Raw genomic sequence first — 18,407 nt, 5'->3', positions numbered from 1 at the left:
GGCGCTGCTCTTTTGCCCATTTCCTTACTGATGCTGTGTGTGTGTCTCCACTTTCCTTTCCCCAAGACCCCTTTGCCCCGTCTGAAGGTAGTGCAGAGGCTGCACCCGAGCTGGACCTCTTTGCCATGAAGCCACCCGAGACCAGTGTTCCTGTAGTTACCCCTACAGCTAGCGCAGCCCCTCCGGTTCCCGCCACTGCTCCTTCTCCTGCTCCCGCCGTCGCGGCCGCCACCGCCGCTGCCGCCACCACCGCTGCCTCCACCGCCGCCGCCGCCGCTGCCACCACCTCCGCCGCCGCCACCTCCGCTCCTCCTGCTCTAGATATCTTTGGTGGTAATGTTTTTGTTGTCACTGTCGATGTCACTGAACTCTTGCCACCCGGTGGATTGTATTCCAGTCCCTGCGGTGTCCTGCATACGCACCTCTTGACTGCATGATGTCTGTGTCGTGAAATGGTTCTCCAGAAACCATTTGCAGCTCATTTCAGAACTCTTCCAAAAGGGCTCGCCCGCAGCTGGAAAGTGCGGCGGTTTCTGGCAGGTTCCTCCAGCTGAGTAAAGGCATGTGTCTTCTTGGTCTTAGATTTGTTTGAGTCTGCTCCTGAAGTCGCCCCCGCGCCTAAGCCAGAGGCTGCTCCTAGCATAGACCTGTTCGGGACAGGTAAAGCCAAAGCCCCCTCTCTTTACGTGAGTTTGCCTCGATGTTTTCATGACAAAACCCCTGGTCCACCCCTGTGATAATGCACTTGTTAGATTTCTGACTGTGATTTCAGCTCTCTACTCACTTCTGCTTGGTTTTGGTTTGTTTCACTCTGGGAAGATGCTTTCTCCTCTCCACCACAAGGGGCCTCTCCTGTGCCTGAGAGCTCTCTCACTGCTGACCTCCTATCCGGTGAGTGCTTCTGCCAAGGTCAAGCCTTCCTAGATGTCTTGGTGGTGGGGGCGGGGAGTGGGCAGTATGTGTGGAGAGACAGATGGGAAAATCTGAGGGTTGTCTTGAGTTCTTTTACACTCAAAATTCACTTTTTAAAAAAAATCTCATTTTCTGTCCATCCCCAATTGGTGACCCCCTATATTTCAAATCTACTACCAACTGGAAAGAGAAAAACTCTTTTTCACACTACATCCTGTGACCTCAGGGAGTCAAGTTTTATTTTCTTCTGTGAAGTATGTATTTTTAAATCTGTTGGCTTTTAGTTAGCTGTTAAGACTGTCTAACTTAAGAGGATAGATCTTCCTGCTATTCAATGTGAAATCTCAAAAAGCTATTTGTCGAGGCCCAGGGTTTCATTTTCCTTTGGGTGACGTACCCTTTGTCCTGTTATGTGCTTTGCTGCAGTGGATACGTTTGTAGCACCATCTCCTGCAACCACTGCCTCGCCAGCAAAAGTGGATTCTTCAGGTGTGATAGACCTTTTTGGGGGTGCGTATCTCTCCTCCTTCAACATTCACAAAATCCTTCCCCCTCCCCCAGAATAGCTTTGAGATCTTGTACTTCATTGTACTTCATTTTTTTTTCTTTTGACTATGTGAAGTTATTTTCATCTTTTAAATGTGAACTTATGTTTTTAAGATCTTTCAATTTCTTTGTCATCATCATCTTCATCCTCATCAGCTCATCCTATTTTTTAGTGCATGTCCTAACAAAACCAGATGATTTTTCATTTGCAGTCTTGTGTTTTTAACTTTTCATTCATCCTAATGTAGAATCAACTGATTGGAATTTCCTGCTACTGCTCTTCCTTGGTGGTCCTGATCTGTCGGCTAAATCAGTGTTCCCAAGTTCTTTAAAGCAATATAAACATAGATAATTTGGAATTGAAAAAAGATAAGCCAGTCACAAAGAAAGCATAAGCTCTAGATGTCATGCATTATTCCATAGGGTTTATTTATGTTGAGTTTAATGTTCCTAAATCCTCCCTGAGAACTAGAAGATGTTTCACTGACTTAAATGCATTTTTCTTTTCCTGTATGCTATTGGAAGAAAGGCAGATGTACTGAATTAACTCTAGAACTACTCATTTAGATGATACATTCAATGTCTTCTGTTAGCAGTAAATTTATTGGGAAAAGTCCAAGTTTGGAGTGATTTCTTTATGAATTTCCATAAATGTGTGTGCTGTGGGCTAAAATACCATCCTTAGCAAGTGAAACCCACATTGAATAGTTAGGATACATTGATGCATTATGGTGAATGCCATGAAAGAAATATGAGAGGTACAAAGGTGTCACAGTTTGTGACATTCAGAGGTTCAAAACCTGTGGCAAAATCATTAAACTTTGATGCAAGTAGGGCAGCTGCTGCTTGAATTAAGTTTGTTAAATTTTGTTTACTAGAGTTCTAAGTGGGAGGGGATTCTTTGCTTTGAGCAAAAAGTTTTAAAACATTGATCCTGTTTTGACAGATTATAGGATTTAGCCTTAAAAAAAAAAAGAAGAAAAATAATTTTCTTACTCTTACAAAGAGGTGTTAATTCTTAAATATCCTAGAACTCTTCTTTTGAGAGAATGAACTTGTCAGAGCATAATTCAGTCCATTCAGTCATTTCACATATCCACAGGTGACAAGCTTACCACAGAGTGTCATGTCTATGCATTTCTCAGCAAATCACTTCACTTACTTACTGTTTACACTCTTTTACTTTTTTGCTGCATAATGGATAATGGGTAGATGCATTCGGAAGTAGTGCTTCTGAACCCCAACCTGCACCTCAGGCTGCTTCTAGCTCGTCAGCATCGGCAGACCTACTAGCTGGTAATTAATTGCATTAAAATAAAATAGTATTTTATGAAAGTTAAGTTTGGCTGTATTTTTATAACTAACATAATATATAAATTTCAAAGTGCATGTCTTCTTTTCCTTTTAGACATGAAATTGAAAAACAAGACATTGTATAAAAGAAAGTTGATTATTTCCCAGGAGTTGATGAAATTGGTCTTAAAATCACATATGTATGTAAGCCACCCCTGCAGCTCATTAGATGCCTTACTTTAAGTTAGCATGTTTCTTTTTTATTAAAGAAGTAATATGCTTAATTCAGCAATTTTTATCTTGTATTTCCTTTTTTTTTTTTAAAGGATTTCTGGGGAAAGGTACCATGATATTTGACAGTTAGTTCTGTAATATGTGAATACTCTAAGAGAAGCTTTTCTGCATTTCCATTATTGGTTAGATTTTTTTCCCTCTTTTTTTTATTGGAATATAATTGCTTTACAGTGTTTTTTGAGTGAATAAATTATATGTAAATACCAAGGGAAATACAATAAAGATATAGCATAACTAAATGTTAAAAATTATTTTTAGAGATTTTAAACTAAAAATTAAGGAGCATCTCAAAATTGCGGAGAAAACGCTATCAAAAATTAGTATGTGAGTTCTCATGCCTCGCGATGTTTCTGCCTCACCATGCGAGACTAGTGGCTTTACTCGCGCCCGTTGCATGTTGGGAACGGCAGTTCGTCAGACTGGCTACATCTCCATGAGATGCCGGAACTCAGGTGGTGAGTTCTGGTCCGGTCCGGCTTCACACGAGCCACTGCGTTCCACGATGACAGACGTGACACACTCTGGCCGCCGTTAGGCATGCGCGACAGGCTTTCAGAGCGACTAAGGACACAAGCCGAAAACCTACGACTTCTCATGGGCTTGTGGCTCGTGCTGCTCATGGACCGGCTGTCTTCGTTCCTCTTCTCCCCACCCCGAAAGTTTGAGCTTACCCTGGGCAAACGGTGTGTGAGATGGGACGGTCGTCAAAGGACAAGCGAGATGTCTACTACCGCCAAGCCAAGGAGAATGGCTGGCGCGCCCGCACTGCCTTCAAGCTGTTACAACTTGACGAGGAATTCCAGCTCTTCCAAGGCGTGACTCGGGCGGTTGACCTGTGTGCGGCCCCAGGCAGCTGCAGCCAAGTGCTGAGCCAGAAGATTGGGGGCCAGGGTTCTGGCCGTGTGGTGGCTGTGGACCTTCAGGCAATGGCTCCACTACCAGGCGTGTTACAGTTCCAGGGGGATATCACCCAGCTGTCCACTGCCAAAGAGAGCATCCAGCACTTTGAAGACTGCCCCGCCGACCTAGTGGTGTGTGACGGGCTCCTGATGTAACCGGCCTTCACGATGTTGATGAGTACATGCAGGCCCAGCTCCTCCTAGCTGCTCTGAACCCTGCTACGCACGTCTTGAAGCCAGGGGGCTGCTTTGTGGCCAAGATCTTCTGAGGCCGGGATGTGATACTGATCTACAGCCAGCTGCGTGTCTTCTTCTCCAATGTGCTATGTGCCAAGCCCAGGAGCAGCCGGAATTCCAGCATTGAGGCCTTTGCTATCTGTAAGGGTTACGACCCCCCCTGAGGGCTTCCTGCTGGACCTGACCAAACCCTTGCTGGATCACTCAGAATTTCAACCAATTGGATGGCCCCAGTCGCATCATTGTGCCATTTGTGACCTCTGGGGACCTGAGTGCCTATGATTCAGACCGCAGTTACGTACTGGACCTAGAGGACGGCTCAGAATACAAGTACACTCCACCCAGGTAGCCCCCAATCTCACCACCCTACCAGGAGGCGTGCACATTGAAGAAAGGGAAGTTTGCCAAGGAGATCCGCCCCCAGGACTGCCCCATGAGCACAGTGGACAGGTTGCCCCAGTCCCTGACTGCTCCACAGCGCAAGACCTTGCAGCCCTCTGAGGTGGAAGACAGTGCAATGAATTATTCGTCTTAACATGTTAAGTTAGCTGACAGTCTGATAAGGACTGGGAAGCTGATTGCAGTCAGAAAAACCAGAACTTGAGTTGATGAACTTGTTTTCAAGTGTCTCCTCAACAGTTCTGAACATATAAGCTCCAAGTGGGAACCTCCAGCAACTGCCACAAATAGGAGGAAAGAAACATCTTGGAATGTCCATCTTCACTACAGAGGGGATTCTTAAGTGGGGGTCTTGCTTCTCTAAATCTTTCCAGCCATGGGTCCCAGATATGTCCAGAACTCACCCTGAAAGCAGGGCTTCTTAACCATGGGTAGAAGGCAGGGGTATCTGTGAACTTGATGGAGGGAAATATTACATCTTTATTTTTTCACTAACTGAAATTTTAGCTTTACTCCAGAATCTGAATGCTGGCAGCAAATCAGTATTGTAAAATTACTTTTACAATAGTAAAAGCAGTGTCTGCAACTTTTCCACCAATAGAGATCACAGTTACTTGTTTAATGTTATATTGTAGTTGTTGCAGACATCTTGAAATACTGTTCACTTTGGTCACTACTTTGAATAAGATCTTTTTTTTTAATTGGTCATTTTGATTAAAGGATAATTGCTTTGAAGAATTTTGTGGTTTTCTGATGTACATCAACAGGGGTCAGCCATAGGTGCACTCAGGTCCCCTCCCAGCTCCCTCTGCATCGCACCCCTGTCACAGGAATTGTCAAACAGGGCCCCTGTTTGAGTTCCCTGGGTCATACCACAGGTTCCCGTTGGCTGTCTGTTTTACATGTGGTAGGTTTCCATATTGCTCTCTGTGTACGTCTCACCCTGTCCCTCGTCCACTCCCCCATGTCCATGGGTCTGTTCTCTGTGTCTCTTTCTCCATTGCTTCCCTGAAAGTAAATTTATCAGTACCATCTTTTTGGATTCCATATATGTGTGTCAGTATATGATGTTTGTATTTCTCTTTCTGGCTTACTTCACTCTGTGCGATGGGCTCTAGGTTTGTCCAACTCATTGGACTGACTCAAATGCGTTTCTTTTTATGACTGATGGTATTCCATTGTATATATGTACCACAGCCTCTTTTCCCATTCATCTGTGAAGGGACATGTAGGTTGCTTCCATGTTCTAGCTATTGTAAATAGTGCTGCAGTGAACAGTGGGGTACATGTGTTTTTTTCAGTTTTAGTTTCCTCAGGGTATATGCTTAGGAGTGGGATTGCTGAGTCATATGGTGGTTTTGTTCCTAGCTTTTTAAGGGATCTCCATACCATCTTCCATAGTGGCTGTATCAGTTTACATTCCTATTTACATTCCTACCAGCAGTGCAAGAGGGTTCCCTTTTCTCCACATCCTCTCTGGCATGCACTGTTCGTAGACTTTTTGACGATGGCCATTCTGACTGGTGTGAGGTGGTATATCATTGTAGTTTTCATTTGCATTTCTCTAATGGTGAGTGATATTGAGCATCTTTTCATGTGTTTCTTCGTCATCTGTGTGTCTTCTTTGGAGAAATGCCTTTTTATTTCTTTTTCCCACTCTTTGATTGGGCTGTTTGTTTTTCTGGTTTTGAGTTGTATGAGCTGCTTATATATTTTGGAAATTAATTCTTTGTCAGTTGTTTCATTTACTATTATTTTCTCCCATCCTGTTCAGTTTAGTTGCTCAATTGTGTCCAACTCTTTGAGACCCCATGGACTGAAGCATGCCAGGCTTCCCTGCCCATCACCGACTCCCGGAGCTTGCTCAAGCTCATGTTCATTGAGTCAGCAATGCCATCCAACCATCTCATCCTCTGTCGTCCCCTTCTCCTCCTGCCTTCAACCTTTCCCAGCATCAGGGTCTTTTCAAAGAAGTCAGTTCTTCGCATCAGGTGGCCAAAGTATTGGAGTTTCAGCTTTAGCATCAGTCCTTCCAATGAATATTTAGTACTGATTTCCTGTCGGACTGACTGGTTTGATCTCCTTGCAGTCTAAGGGACTCTCAAGAGTCTTCTCCAACACCACAGTTCAAAAACATCAATTCTTCAGCACTCAGCTTTCTTTATAGTCCAACTCTCACATCTATACATGACTACTGGAAAGATCATAGCTTTGACTAGATGGGCCTTTGTTGGCAAAGTAATGTCTCTGCTTTTTAATATGCTTTCTAGGTTGGTCATAGCTTTTCTTCTCCCATTCTGAGGGTTGTCTTTTCACATTGTTTTTAGTGAATAAGATCTTATAATTTGATGTACTAATAAAAAAGTTCATATATTGTAGCACCCCCAAAAAAGATTTAAGTGTGTAATTTAAAACTCAAAAACAAAGACTAAATGGATAATCTCTTGAAAGGACACATATCCCAGAAAAACTAGTTATTTTTCATTTAATTTACTTCTAGAGCTATGACATAATTGCAATTCCAGAATTGAACTGTGAATAAAATATCATCTTAGTCACCTCCTTGAGTAAAAATTTCAGCTTCTATTTGGTATACCCAGTGTGGTGAAACTAGAGAACTTTCTAGAAATTTCTGTGTCCAAGGAGGAGAAGCTAACAGAATAAATCTCTCCAAGTCATTGAGGTTGCTGGTGGTATACAGGTATCACCCACATCTCAGACAGTCTGGCTGGAAACTTGAGAGTTATTATAACAAATGAAATGTTATTTCTCCCAGTGAAGAGTAAAACCATCAAATTCCTCTCATGAGATATCAGCTGAAGATACAGATGTTTGAAAGATGGAGACAGCTTCCTGGATGGCCATGTAAAAATGGACTATTAAGGGAGGTTAGGTATGTTGAGGGATATGCCTAACTTCTGAGGTTGACACCAAACAGGAAAAGCATTTTCTTCCATAACAGACAATTCTGGGATGACTGCACCATAATCTGTACTAGCATAGGACTGTGCCTGTTCCTAGTTTTAATTCCACGGGTTTGGGAGAATAACGTCCTGCAGTAAGAGCGAGCCCTTTCATAGTTTCGCATTTTCTGTTAACCACATGGCACAGGTCGCTTTAGCAGGGCCGTGGAAGTTCTTGAACTGATTTAAAATATAAAAACTTTCAGCATGCAATTAATAACAGTTCCCACTAACTGGTATGGTTTATAGAGGACCAATCATTTCATCTTCTCTGGGGGTCAGAAACAGAAAATTGTCAGGCAGAAGGTTCTCAGGCTGTTATTCTTAGAAATATTGACTCTTCTCAAATTGATCTTAATAAATGGACTTAATAACTGTACCACTGAGAATAAAGGAAATGACAGCATCTTTAACATAATAGAGCATATGTGAGTGTGGGGAAATGTGTGTGGGAGTGTATTTATCTACCAGTAATTTTAACATGGTACTCCCTCGACCCAAGTGATGTGTGTAGATGACGACTGTCAGTTTTGATATGTCTCTATTAATAGAACTTCCGTTAAGTGTGTATGCCATTCCCCTGTAGAGAGATGCATTCATAAGACTGATCATCTGTGATAAAAGGCAGTATGTCTTTTGCTGGTGATTCCGTTGTAGGACAGCTCAAACATGTCTGCCGGACATCTGAGACATACATAAATAGGCAGGAAGCCTAGTAGTTATTACTTTATTTTCAGTTGCACAGACTTTCTTAATATAATTCAGAACCAAAGAGAAAGAAAGAGTGGTTATTAGTGGTCTCTTACTCCTTACCTCTATTCCAAGTCTCTAAAACTTTTCACTTAACAGGAGTTCTCCAAACTCCTTGTTAATGTCTATCATTTTCCTACTGAACTCTTCCTTTAGAGTAAAGTGACAGATTTTTCTTCCTTAACATAATAATCAGTTGGCTATTTTATATCACTTTATAGCTTTGTAATTAGCCTAGGTTTGTGAAGGTGCCTGCTTCATAAGAACTGAGTATAATGGGGAAAAGCCATCTTTCCAGATCTCTGTTGACTTTATAAACCTATCAAAAGGGGATAACTCTGACCTAACTCCTGGCTTTAGGAAAGAGGCCAAGTAGCGTTGTGGGGAAGAACCAGGGTTCTGGAAGATTCCTTTCTGAAATCCTGGCTCCGCACTTGCCATCAAGTCACCTGAGTCAAATTATTTAACCTCTGTGACCCCAGTTTCCTCATTCATGAAAATTCTTGGAGTGCTTGTGAGGTTTAAATGAGCTAATACATGTCTTAGGTCAAATGATATAAAATTGCTATTTTTGTGGGATCAAAATGGTCGAATATTGGCAGCGTATGTGGCTCAGATAATTCAAAAAATTGCTCAGAATGTGCCTGTCATTTGGTGAGCCTCATGCCAATTTTGGCTGCACCACTTTCATAGAGAAAGCAGTGATTTTTTTTTCATTAAATGGTGTTATTTATTCATCTGTGGGAATGATCCCCTTACCTTATGAAACTCAGCAGCACTAAGCAGTTGAGCCCTGGGTAAATGCACATGGTTTTCTCTTTTTATTACCGAGTCATGGTGGTGTGTTAACTTCCCTTTGCATCTTTTCTAGCTGTGAAAAGATAGGATTGAATCAGCTGATCTTAATGTCCTTTCCAACACTGATATGCTGTGACCCTAGAATAAATTGTCCTTTTTTGACCAAATTTTAAGAAACTGAGCGTCAAGTACAGTTGTTTCCATGTTCACCTGTAACAAAGAAAACCACACCCTTTGCCTAGATTTCCCACAACCGTATTCCAACTTGTGGGGGATGTTTCCAAGAAGTTAGCCTTAACGCAGCAACCAACCTTCCTAAAACCAAAATGGTCATATCCTCAAAAATAATTGCATTTATCCCATCTTTGCTTCATTATGATATTAATTTTTAAATATCTACAGGATGTCTTATCTTCATTTAGGAAGGTTACATGATCCTTAAATCACTTGAAAACTGCTAAAATCATGTTAAGTCCCCATGAATTTTAGAGAGCATCTTCTAATAGGTAACAGTCCTCCAAGTTGCATTTTTTCATACATAAACAAGGAAACCTAAGCCAATGTCGCTATCCATTTCCAGGGGCAGCATGACTTTCTGGTTAGAAATAGTAACTGGAGAACTTCAATGGAAGTCATTTCCAAAATTATAAATTGACTGTTACGAAGTGTAAGCTGAAGGTTTTTTGTAAACATTCTTTATGTTTTTTGGCAAGCATTTTGTGAAGAGAAGATATAGCTAGATGAGAAAAGAATACATTTATATATATATTATATATATACCCAAACTGAGTATTAAAAAGACTTCTTAAAAAAAAAAAAAGACTTCTTTAATTTTGATACATGTTTAATAATAGGACACCATCTAATGTCTTCTTAAGGAGTCACTTTCTTCATGGGCTGCATCTTTTTGTACAGAAGCAATACACAGTGAGCTCTGCTTCTGTCTGTTGACTGAGAGCAGTAATTTACTTCCAGGCTTCAAAAGAGAAACACTTAATTTGAGGTCTTTGCTTTCTCCTCACCTTTTAAATTCAAAAGTACCCTTCATTCAATAAGTGTTAAGTGTTAATTCAGTGTTTTAGACATTTGACTGAGTATTTGTGGAAAAGATGAAAAAAGATGGTTCCTGACACCAAAAAGCCATCCCCAACTGCCGGAAGTGAGTGCACGCAAATCGGCTTTGCCAAGTCTGGCGAGTTCAGGATGTCTGCACTAGTTGCTGCTTTCGGGCACGAACAATGCCAGGTCTGGCGGCCGCAAGCCCTGCCCCATCTGGGTCGCAGGAGAAGAAGCCGCTGAAGCCCTGCTGCGCCTGCCCGGAGACCAAGAAGGCGCGCGATGCGTGCATCATTGAGAAAGGAGAAGAGCAATGTGGACACCTAATTGAAGCCCACAAGGAGTGCATGAGAGCCCTGGGATTTAAGATATGAAATGGTGGGAGTGAATAGTTCTGCACTCTGGGAGTGAATAGTTCCTGAAAAATGAAGAAGATTCAATAACTTTGGGAGTTCCTTGCTGAAAATTGAAAAAAAATATTTATAATTTATTTTTTTTAAAAAAGCCACCCCCAGGGTGGGGTCTGGGGGTGGAAATAAAGTATGGTATACAGGTAGGGTGGGGCGATGTACCAGTGCTGAGAGCACAGAGGCAGGACACATCACCCATGTATACCAGGTGTGGGAGGGGCAGGGTTGTTCTGGCTGGTAGCTGTGGGTGGCAGTAGGAGGCAAAGAAGCCCTCCCAGGGCTGGTATTTGACTCATTGTGATGTATTATGAGTGCAACTAAGTTTGCAGGGAGGGGAAAAGGGGGTCCAGAGACGGATGCGCTTGTTTGCTATATAAAGGAAGCCACATTATATGAATCTGAAAGTTCTGGGGAGCCTGTGAAGGATATTAGAGAAGTAACTTTGTCAGCATTTTCTACTCAGAAAGATCACTCTGTCTGCACTATAAAGGCTAGGTTGGAGGAGCTACAAATTAAAGGCAGATAGCCGCTTTGCATTGTATTGGGTGTGCCTAAACTTGTCAATGGCAACAATGGGACTGGAACATATAAGAAATACGTTAATACATGTAATGCTATGGCTGATTCATATCAATGTATGACAAAACCCACTGAAAAATAAAAAATAAAAAAAAAGACGTTAAGGAGTTGATGGCAGGATACATGCATATTTTTCTGATTTGCATTTTATTATTATACAGAGCCAATGTGTAAACTAAGCATTTTCGAGGTACCTGGTATTGTGATTTGAAGAAACAAAATTTAAATACAAAAATAGCTATCTGAAGTTTAGCCATAGTGAAACCATCTCAGCTTTATGTACTCCATCATAACAGTAGATTGGATTGCTGCAGGTTCTCTTAACAGGGACATGAAGTCTTGTGTACTGTCTGATTTCCAATTAAGTTAAATCTCTCATTATTACGTGTCAAATTTTGAGATACTTGAAAAACTATTCCAAAAGCATAACTTCCTGGGTTTCATTGCCTTCTCATCCATATGCACTCAATACCTTTTTGGTTTTCTGTTACTTCTGCTGACTCTGTTTTATTGGCCTTTACCTATCTTTAGTTGTTTCTGCTTATATTTTTCTGAAACTATTTTTTCCCAGGATTTGGGGGTTCTTTCATGGCTCCTTCTCCATCTCCAGTGACTCCAGCTCAGAATAACCTGCTACAGCCCAATTTTGAGGCAGCTTTTGGAACAACGCCTTCAACTTCTAGCAGCAGCTCCTTTGATCCTTCAGGTGAGGCAGTGATTTTTCAAACATTCTTTTTATTTGTTCTGTTTCTAAAATACACCACCTCAGGTTTGTGTGATATCAGGAAATTTATAAGCAAATATTGAATGAAGACCTGGTTTTAAAACTGTTCAATAAACCTCTCCTTCTATAACCTAAATAAATATTTTCCATACATTTTGGTGGCTTTAAGAATAACCTGCAGTCTCTTTCTGTTTTTGTTTTTATTTTTTAGCAGAAATTTAACTTAACATGCACACCATCTGTTTGCATGAGCTTATGTGCACATGTTTAGAGAAAGTTAAGGGAAAACAAATACTTTGTGCTAGATCTTTGTGCAGCATCTCAGGGTGTAGACACTCCCACTGCTGTTGCTTACACTCTCTGAAGTTTGCCTGGCCCTCGTTTGATGACGTTGACACAAATAGTATTCTCTGCCTGCCTTTAACCTTTCATCCTGCTGTCGTTTTGTTTGTATTTTCTTCCATTCTCCTCTTCTCATGCTGGGTCCCTACTACAAATTCCCAATTGGTGAGTTTTTGGTAATTGTGTTTCAGAAACACCCTAACTATATCCTCTGCCTGACAATTTGGTTGCTTCCATTGCCAGTGCTGAGTTGAATGCTGTCCTTCTTTTAATTTAGAATTATTGTAGAGTGGTGTGTGTATGGTAAATATGCATTGTTTTTTTTATATATATAAACAGTTAGCAACCATGAAACTTTTGTTTTTGGTTTATCAGCAGAAGCTTATTTACAAATCCTGTGAGCCAGCATTTTTGAATAGTCTTTCTGTATTCCAGGAACTAAACAAATAGTCATTTGTTACATGCTGATCAGGAACCATCAATAATAGCATGATTCTTAATACTGAAAATAGCATATACTGTAGCTATGCCCTTAAAGTTAGAACCAAAAGTGAGTACTACAATGAAAGAAACAAAAATCAAAATTCTTACTTCTACACTATGTTTTTCAGGCATTTATTAATAGGTACTAATCATCAGATCAGATTTTATTCCAGCACTGATTTCATAGGAATTAGGACATTCAGACTTTCTTTCTCATTTAAGAATTTTTTTAAAAGTAAGCTTTGTAACTACCACATATTGAATGCCTATTTTGAGTGAGCATTATAGTTAAGGCAGGACATATATCATCTAGTTTAATCTTCACAACAAATCCATGTTTTAGTTGTACTCTTCCTACATACAGGTAATAAAAACTCTGACAGTCACTTTCTCAAAGTCACACACTAGTGAGGCAGGCAGCTGACATTGAGCCCAATTCTGATTGCCAAGTCTGTGCTCTTTCCTGAACGTTACACAATTTTTTTTCCACTTTCATGTTCATTAATATCTCCATACTTTATGAGTAGACATATGTAGAGATGCTCTTTTTGTGTTATAGTCATTAAAAGTATGGATTAAATGCCTTCTTTGGTAAGATTGTAAGTGTACTTGTTTCATTCTTTTTCAAAAGAGTTTCCCTTTGATTTTACATATTCCTTTTGCGATTATTCTGAACCTGTTCTATTTGATTTCCAGTGTTTGATGGTCTAGGTGATCTTCTGATGCCAACCATGGCACCAACGGGGCAGCCTGCACCCATCTCACTGGTACCACCAAGTCCTGCAATGGCGGCAAGCAAAGCCCTTGGGAGTGACCTTGACTCATCTCTTGCCAGCTTAGTAGGCAGTGAGTAATAGAATAGTTTTCTTTAACAGAATCATATGTGAATTTCTCTCTCTCTTTTTTTGTGTGTGTGTATTGTTTCTGGATTCACTTACAGGTGAGTATGTCAAGGAGTATACAGAAATTCTTAAGTGTTTTACCCAATAAAATTCCTTGGAAGATACACAGTCCCTGTGCCATTGTCTCGCAAGCAACATGAAGGCCACTTTTAATCTGAATTACCAAAGGTGTAATTAGAGAGCATGTAGAATGAAATCTAAGTGTATTATCTTAAATAAATTACTTAATTTTTTATTTCATTTGGAAATAACATATTTACCAATTGAGTATCCAAGTTAGTTTCAGTTATTCATTGAACAAATATTTATTGAGCACCAGGCAGTCTTCCAGGCTCTAGAGATAAATCAGTGAACAAAGCAGATAGAAATTTCTGTTCTTACAGTGCTTAGCAGGGCAGAGACAACATTAAATACTTTCAAATAAATAAATGCTCTAATATGTTAGGTTGTAAGTGCCATGAAGAAAAAACAGGACTGTCAAAGAGGGTTTGTAAGTGCTACAGAGTAGCCCTCACTGAGAAGGTAAAATTTGAGCAAAGATTTGAAGGTAAAGGAATGAATTATATGGATATCTGAAGGAAAACATTTGCGGGCAAAGGAGATGGCCAGTGCAAAAGCACTGGGACAGATGATTGCCTGGCATATTCAAGGAGTTCCACAGACATTAGTGACTGGAGCTGGGTAAGTGAAGGAGAGGATCCTAGGAGATGAGAGAGGTATTAAAAGGTTGGCCTTGTTTTAACTCTGAATTTAATTCTTTTGTTAAGGTGAATGGGCTCACCATCACCGATAACTTTTGTTTCACTCAAGGCTATATCAAAAGTTTAGCAGATCCCTGAGACAGCTTTTTTCCTATGCAGTATTCCTGCAGACATATTTTTGTTTCCCATGATTTAAAGAAGACTTTTCTCCAAAGAATATATACATATGGCCAATATACACATGAAAGGGGGCTCAACGTCAGTCATCTGTGAAATGCCTATCAAAACCACAGTGAAATATCACTTCACAAACATTTTTTGTCATTTAGTTGCTATATCATGTCCAAATCTTTCATGACCCCATGTACTGTAACCCGCCAGGCTTCTCTGTCTGTGAAATTCTCCAGGCCAGAATACTGGAGTGGGTTGCCATTTCCTTCTCCAGGGGATCTTCCCAACCCAGGGATGGAACCCAAGTCTGCCGCACTGCAGGTGGATTCTTTACCGCTGAGCTACCAAGGAAGCTAGTTCACACCTATTAGGATGGCTGTAATAAAGAAGAGAGACCATAACTAGTCTTGAAGAAGACAAGGAAAAATTAAAACCCTCTAACATTGCTGAGGAGATTGTATTGATAACATTGAGCAGCTGCCATGAAAAATGATTTGGCAGTTTCTGGAAATGTTAAACATACAGTTACCATTCACCAGAGAGGGTACCAGGTGACTCGCCTAGAAAGCTCTTCCCCAGATCTCTGTGCAGCTTTGCACAAGCTTCACCCCAAGAGGCTTCATTGAGCCTCACTCTCAACCTAACCCACCAGCTCTCTCTTACCCTGTTCTTCATATTCATTTTCTATAGGCTCGCTGTATCGCCTCTAGTAGCTTACATACTCTTCTATTATTTTGTTGTTTTATCATGCATCTCACCCCAAGAGAATACAAATTCCTCTGGGACTGGGATCTTTATTTGCCTCACTGGCTTATCTCAAGTGCTTAGAACCATGCCTGGCATATGGGGGCTCAATAAATATTTGCTGTAGTAGTAAGTGAATTGAGATTAGAGCAGAATGATTTAACCCATTGGATCAGGAGTTGCCAAGACAATTCACATAATTCATAGATTCACTAGAAGGACCCAAGGGAGTCAGCTAAGATTACAGCTGGATCATCAAGGGAAAAGCCCAGAAGAATCCACACATGGACTTCCTTATGCTCTCTCTTCCCCAAGAGGGAAGAACACACAAACATGCAACAACACACACAGTTTTCTGCCCAGGAAAGCCCTTTATAGAGATTCGACAGCCAAGGTTTTTATTGGGTTCTCATCCTGTAGGCACTCTGCCTAACATGTACCAAAATACCAGCCAGTCTCCTGAAAGGAAAGCAGATTTTCAGCATAAATCTAGTTGATTGTACAGTTCAGACAAGCGAGCCACGCTTATCATTAGGGAATTATTATCTCAGTGTAAAGAACAATTTGGCTTCCCTGGTGGCTCAGTGATAAAGAACCTGCCAGCCAATCATCCCTGGGTCAGGAAGATCCCCTGGAGAAGGAAATGGCAAGCCACTCCAGTATTGTTGCCTGGGAAATCTCATGGAGTCTCAAAGAGTGGGATATGACCTAGCCACTGAGCACAGAAGAAGGTTATATTCGCCAAGTTCCCAGCCACGCAGGCCTTCCTAAGATAGCAGTCTCAAGCCTCCCAAGTTCACTCATTTCAACACCAGTTGACTTGAAAGTTTGATCCTTAAGAATAACGTGAAGTGAAAGAAGATGTTGGACTTGTGAATATGTTTCCTAAAGTGGTTTCTCCTCTGTAAAACTAAATGCAGTCATTTGTATGCAAAATATGGACTTTTTTTTAGACCTCTGATTCTTTGATTTTTTTTAATGTCATATCATTTAAGCTAAGTATAGAGATTTAAATTCTTTTTTCTCTTATCCATTTATAGATCTTGGAATTTCTGGTACCACATCCAAAAAGTAAGTATTTTTGAAACTGTCTGGTTTTCTTATGACAGTGTATTTGTACTTGCTTGAGACTCTCAAACCTTGTACTTAATGGAGTATTAACTCATTCTCAAGCTAGGTAACTTCTAAATTGGTTTTTATTTCATTCTCAGTTTTTGTTTTTGTTTTTATTCTACTGGAACATCCAAACTATTGACTCTGCAATGAGAAGAAATAATCTGTTTCAGTCTCCAGATTCACACTAAATTATAATCTAGAAATACTTGGAAATTGTGATTTGGATACTTTAATAGCTTTAAATTCTAGATTCATTGTAATATTCCTAGCTAACTTGATTTTAAAAAGTGTCTCATGGAGTCAATTCTAAGGAAGAATAGTAAAAATGACAAACAATGTACACCTTTTTTAGATGCATATTTCTACATCTCTGAATTGGGATGCATTTAACAATAGACATAATCTTAAAATCGCCAGAAGGCAGGTGGTAGTCATGATTAAATTGTATGAAACCTTCTGTTGAAACCACTAAGATCCAGAGAGTGCCATCATGGATTCATTTTCAGTTCAGCAAAGGATACACAGTATTTATGACATACTTATTTGGAACTTTTTGTAAACAGTGATGAATTCAGTTGAATTTTGTGGCACATTTTTCCATTAACAGTGACAGGAAATTCCTGTTATCCCTGAGATCAAAACTCTAATTGATTTTTTTGTCAAATGCTCTTAAACTCTCGTAGGTACAGTGTAGTAAGACTCTTCCCTTTGTTTTATCCCATTCTCTTTATTTCTTCTTGATCCCAAATAAAAATAAACATTTAAGGAGCCACATGCTGTTCTTTTCTGATTGTGTGTGTGTGTTGCATGGTTGATTTTAGGGGAGATCTTCAGTGGAATGCTGGAGAGAAGAAGTTGACTGGGGGAGCCAACTGGCAGCCGAAAGTAGCCCCCGCCACCTGGTCGGCAGGCGTTCCCCCCAGCGCACCCTTGGTACGTAGCTCCCAGAGGCCAGAGTGGTGCAGGCACTGTGCCAGTTTCCAGGTGTATGGAGCAGGGAGCACGTTGCTGAATTTTGCTACTGATGCTGTACTTCTTGATCCATGCTGAAGAAATGGAGCAAGATGCAATATTTACCAAAAGGCAAATTTCATTGACTTTATATTTACTAAAGATTATGACCTAGCTTTTTAAGTATTTCAAAATAGTATTTATACTTCTTCAGACATTAGTTTTTTATTTCTACAATTATAGAAATGATATTTTGATATTTCAAAACATGCAGTACCATTGATCTTTGTCTGTGTTTTTACCACATCTCTTGCCCACATTTTCTGATGGTCATGAATAATGAAGACTTTTATTCTTAGCAGAAAGACTGAATTGTTTTCTATTGTGTACCTGAAGTTTTATTTTAAAACCCTATGAAGTCTTCTCACTGTTTTTTAAATTTGAAACTACTATTACTACCTTTCCTGTGAAATTTAGATAGGTCTCACTTCTGTATCCCCTGGAGTAGAAAATAGCAACCCACTCCATATTCTTCTCTGGAGAATCCCATGGACAAAGGAGCCTGGCAGGCTGTAGTCTACAGAGTTGCAAAGAGTTAGACCTGATTGTAAAATAACACTTTCGTTTTCAATACTATTAATTGAACTACAACTTAAGTGGTAGTTTCTATAGGAAAATGTCAATACATTCTGTACTCAGACTTGGTTTCCAAAACTCACTTCCTCTGGTCACACCACTCCACCCCCTGGTGTTTGTAAGAGAGCAGGAAACTCAAGGACTAATACTCTCTGCCTTTGGTGAGTTCAAAGTCTGAAAGAACTTAATTTTTTTTTTTTAATATTTTTACTCCATTTATTGTTATTGTAAACATTGACTATATTCCCCATATTGTAAAATATAGCCTTGTAGCTTATTTTATATCTTTTTTAAAAATTTTATTTAGTTTTTTTTTTTTTTCAGTGGGTTTTGTCATACATTGATATGAATCAGCCATAGAGTTACACGTATTCCCCATCCCGATCCCCCCTCCCACCTCCCTCTCCACCCGATTCCTCTGGGTCTTCCCAGTGCACCAGGTCCGAGCACTTGACTCATGCATCCCACCTGGGCTGGTGGTCTGTTTCACCATAGATAATA

General features: G+C 40.3%; 1 protein-coding gene and 2 pseudogenes across 1 annotated transcript in view; all 3 read left to right on the top strand.

Moving 5' to 3' along the window:
* The window catches only part of SNAP91 (synaptosome associated protein 91), a 150,193-nt gene that overhangs the window by 113,500 nt on the left and 18,286 nt on the right, over positions 1–18,407 (top strand). The window contains exons 18-26 of the mRNA XM_065911257.1: positions 67–333; positions 583–660; positions 820–891; positions 1,339–1,422; positions 2,671–2,754; positions 11,708–11,842; positions 13,382–13,531; positions 16,244–16,274; positions 17,141–17,252. Of these exons, the coding sequence (XP_065767329.1) occupies positions 67–333; positions 583–660; positions 820–891; positions 1,339–1,422; positions 2,671–2,754; positions 11,708–11,842; positions 13,382–13,531; positions 16,244–16,274; positions 17,141–17,252 (1,013 nt within the window). The remainder of the gene's footprint in view (positions 1–66; positions 334–582; positions 661–819; positions 892–1,338; positions 1,423–2,670; positions 2,755–11,707; positions 11,843–13,381; positions 13,532–16,243; positions 16,275–17,140; positions 17,253–18,407) is intronic.
* LOC136150626 (tRNA (cytidine(32)/guanosine(34)-2'-O)-methyltransferase pseudogene) lies at positions 3,738–4,716 on the top strand (annotated as a pseudogene).
* LOC136150627 (cytochrome c oxidase copper chaperone pseudogene) lies at positions 10,247–10,638 on the top strand (annotated as a pseudogene).

The sequence above is a fragment of the Muntiacus reevesi genome, chromosome 19 (genome assembly GCF_963930625.1).
Source record: "Muntiacus reevesi chromosome 19, mMunRee1.1, whole genome shotgun sequence".
Classification (NCBI taxonomy): domain Eukaryota; kingdom Metazoa; phylum Chordata; class Mammalia; order Artiodactyla; family Cervidae; genus Muntiacus; species Muntiacus reevesi.
This window is presented reverse-complemented; position numbering and strand designations above follow the sequence as displayed.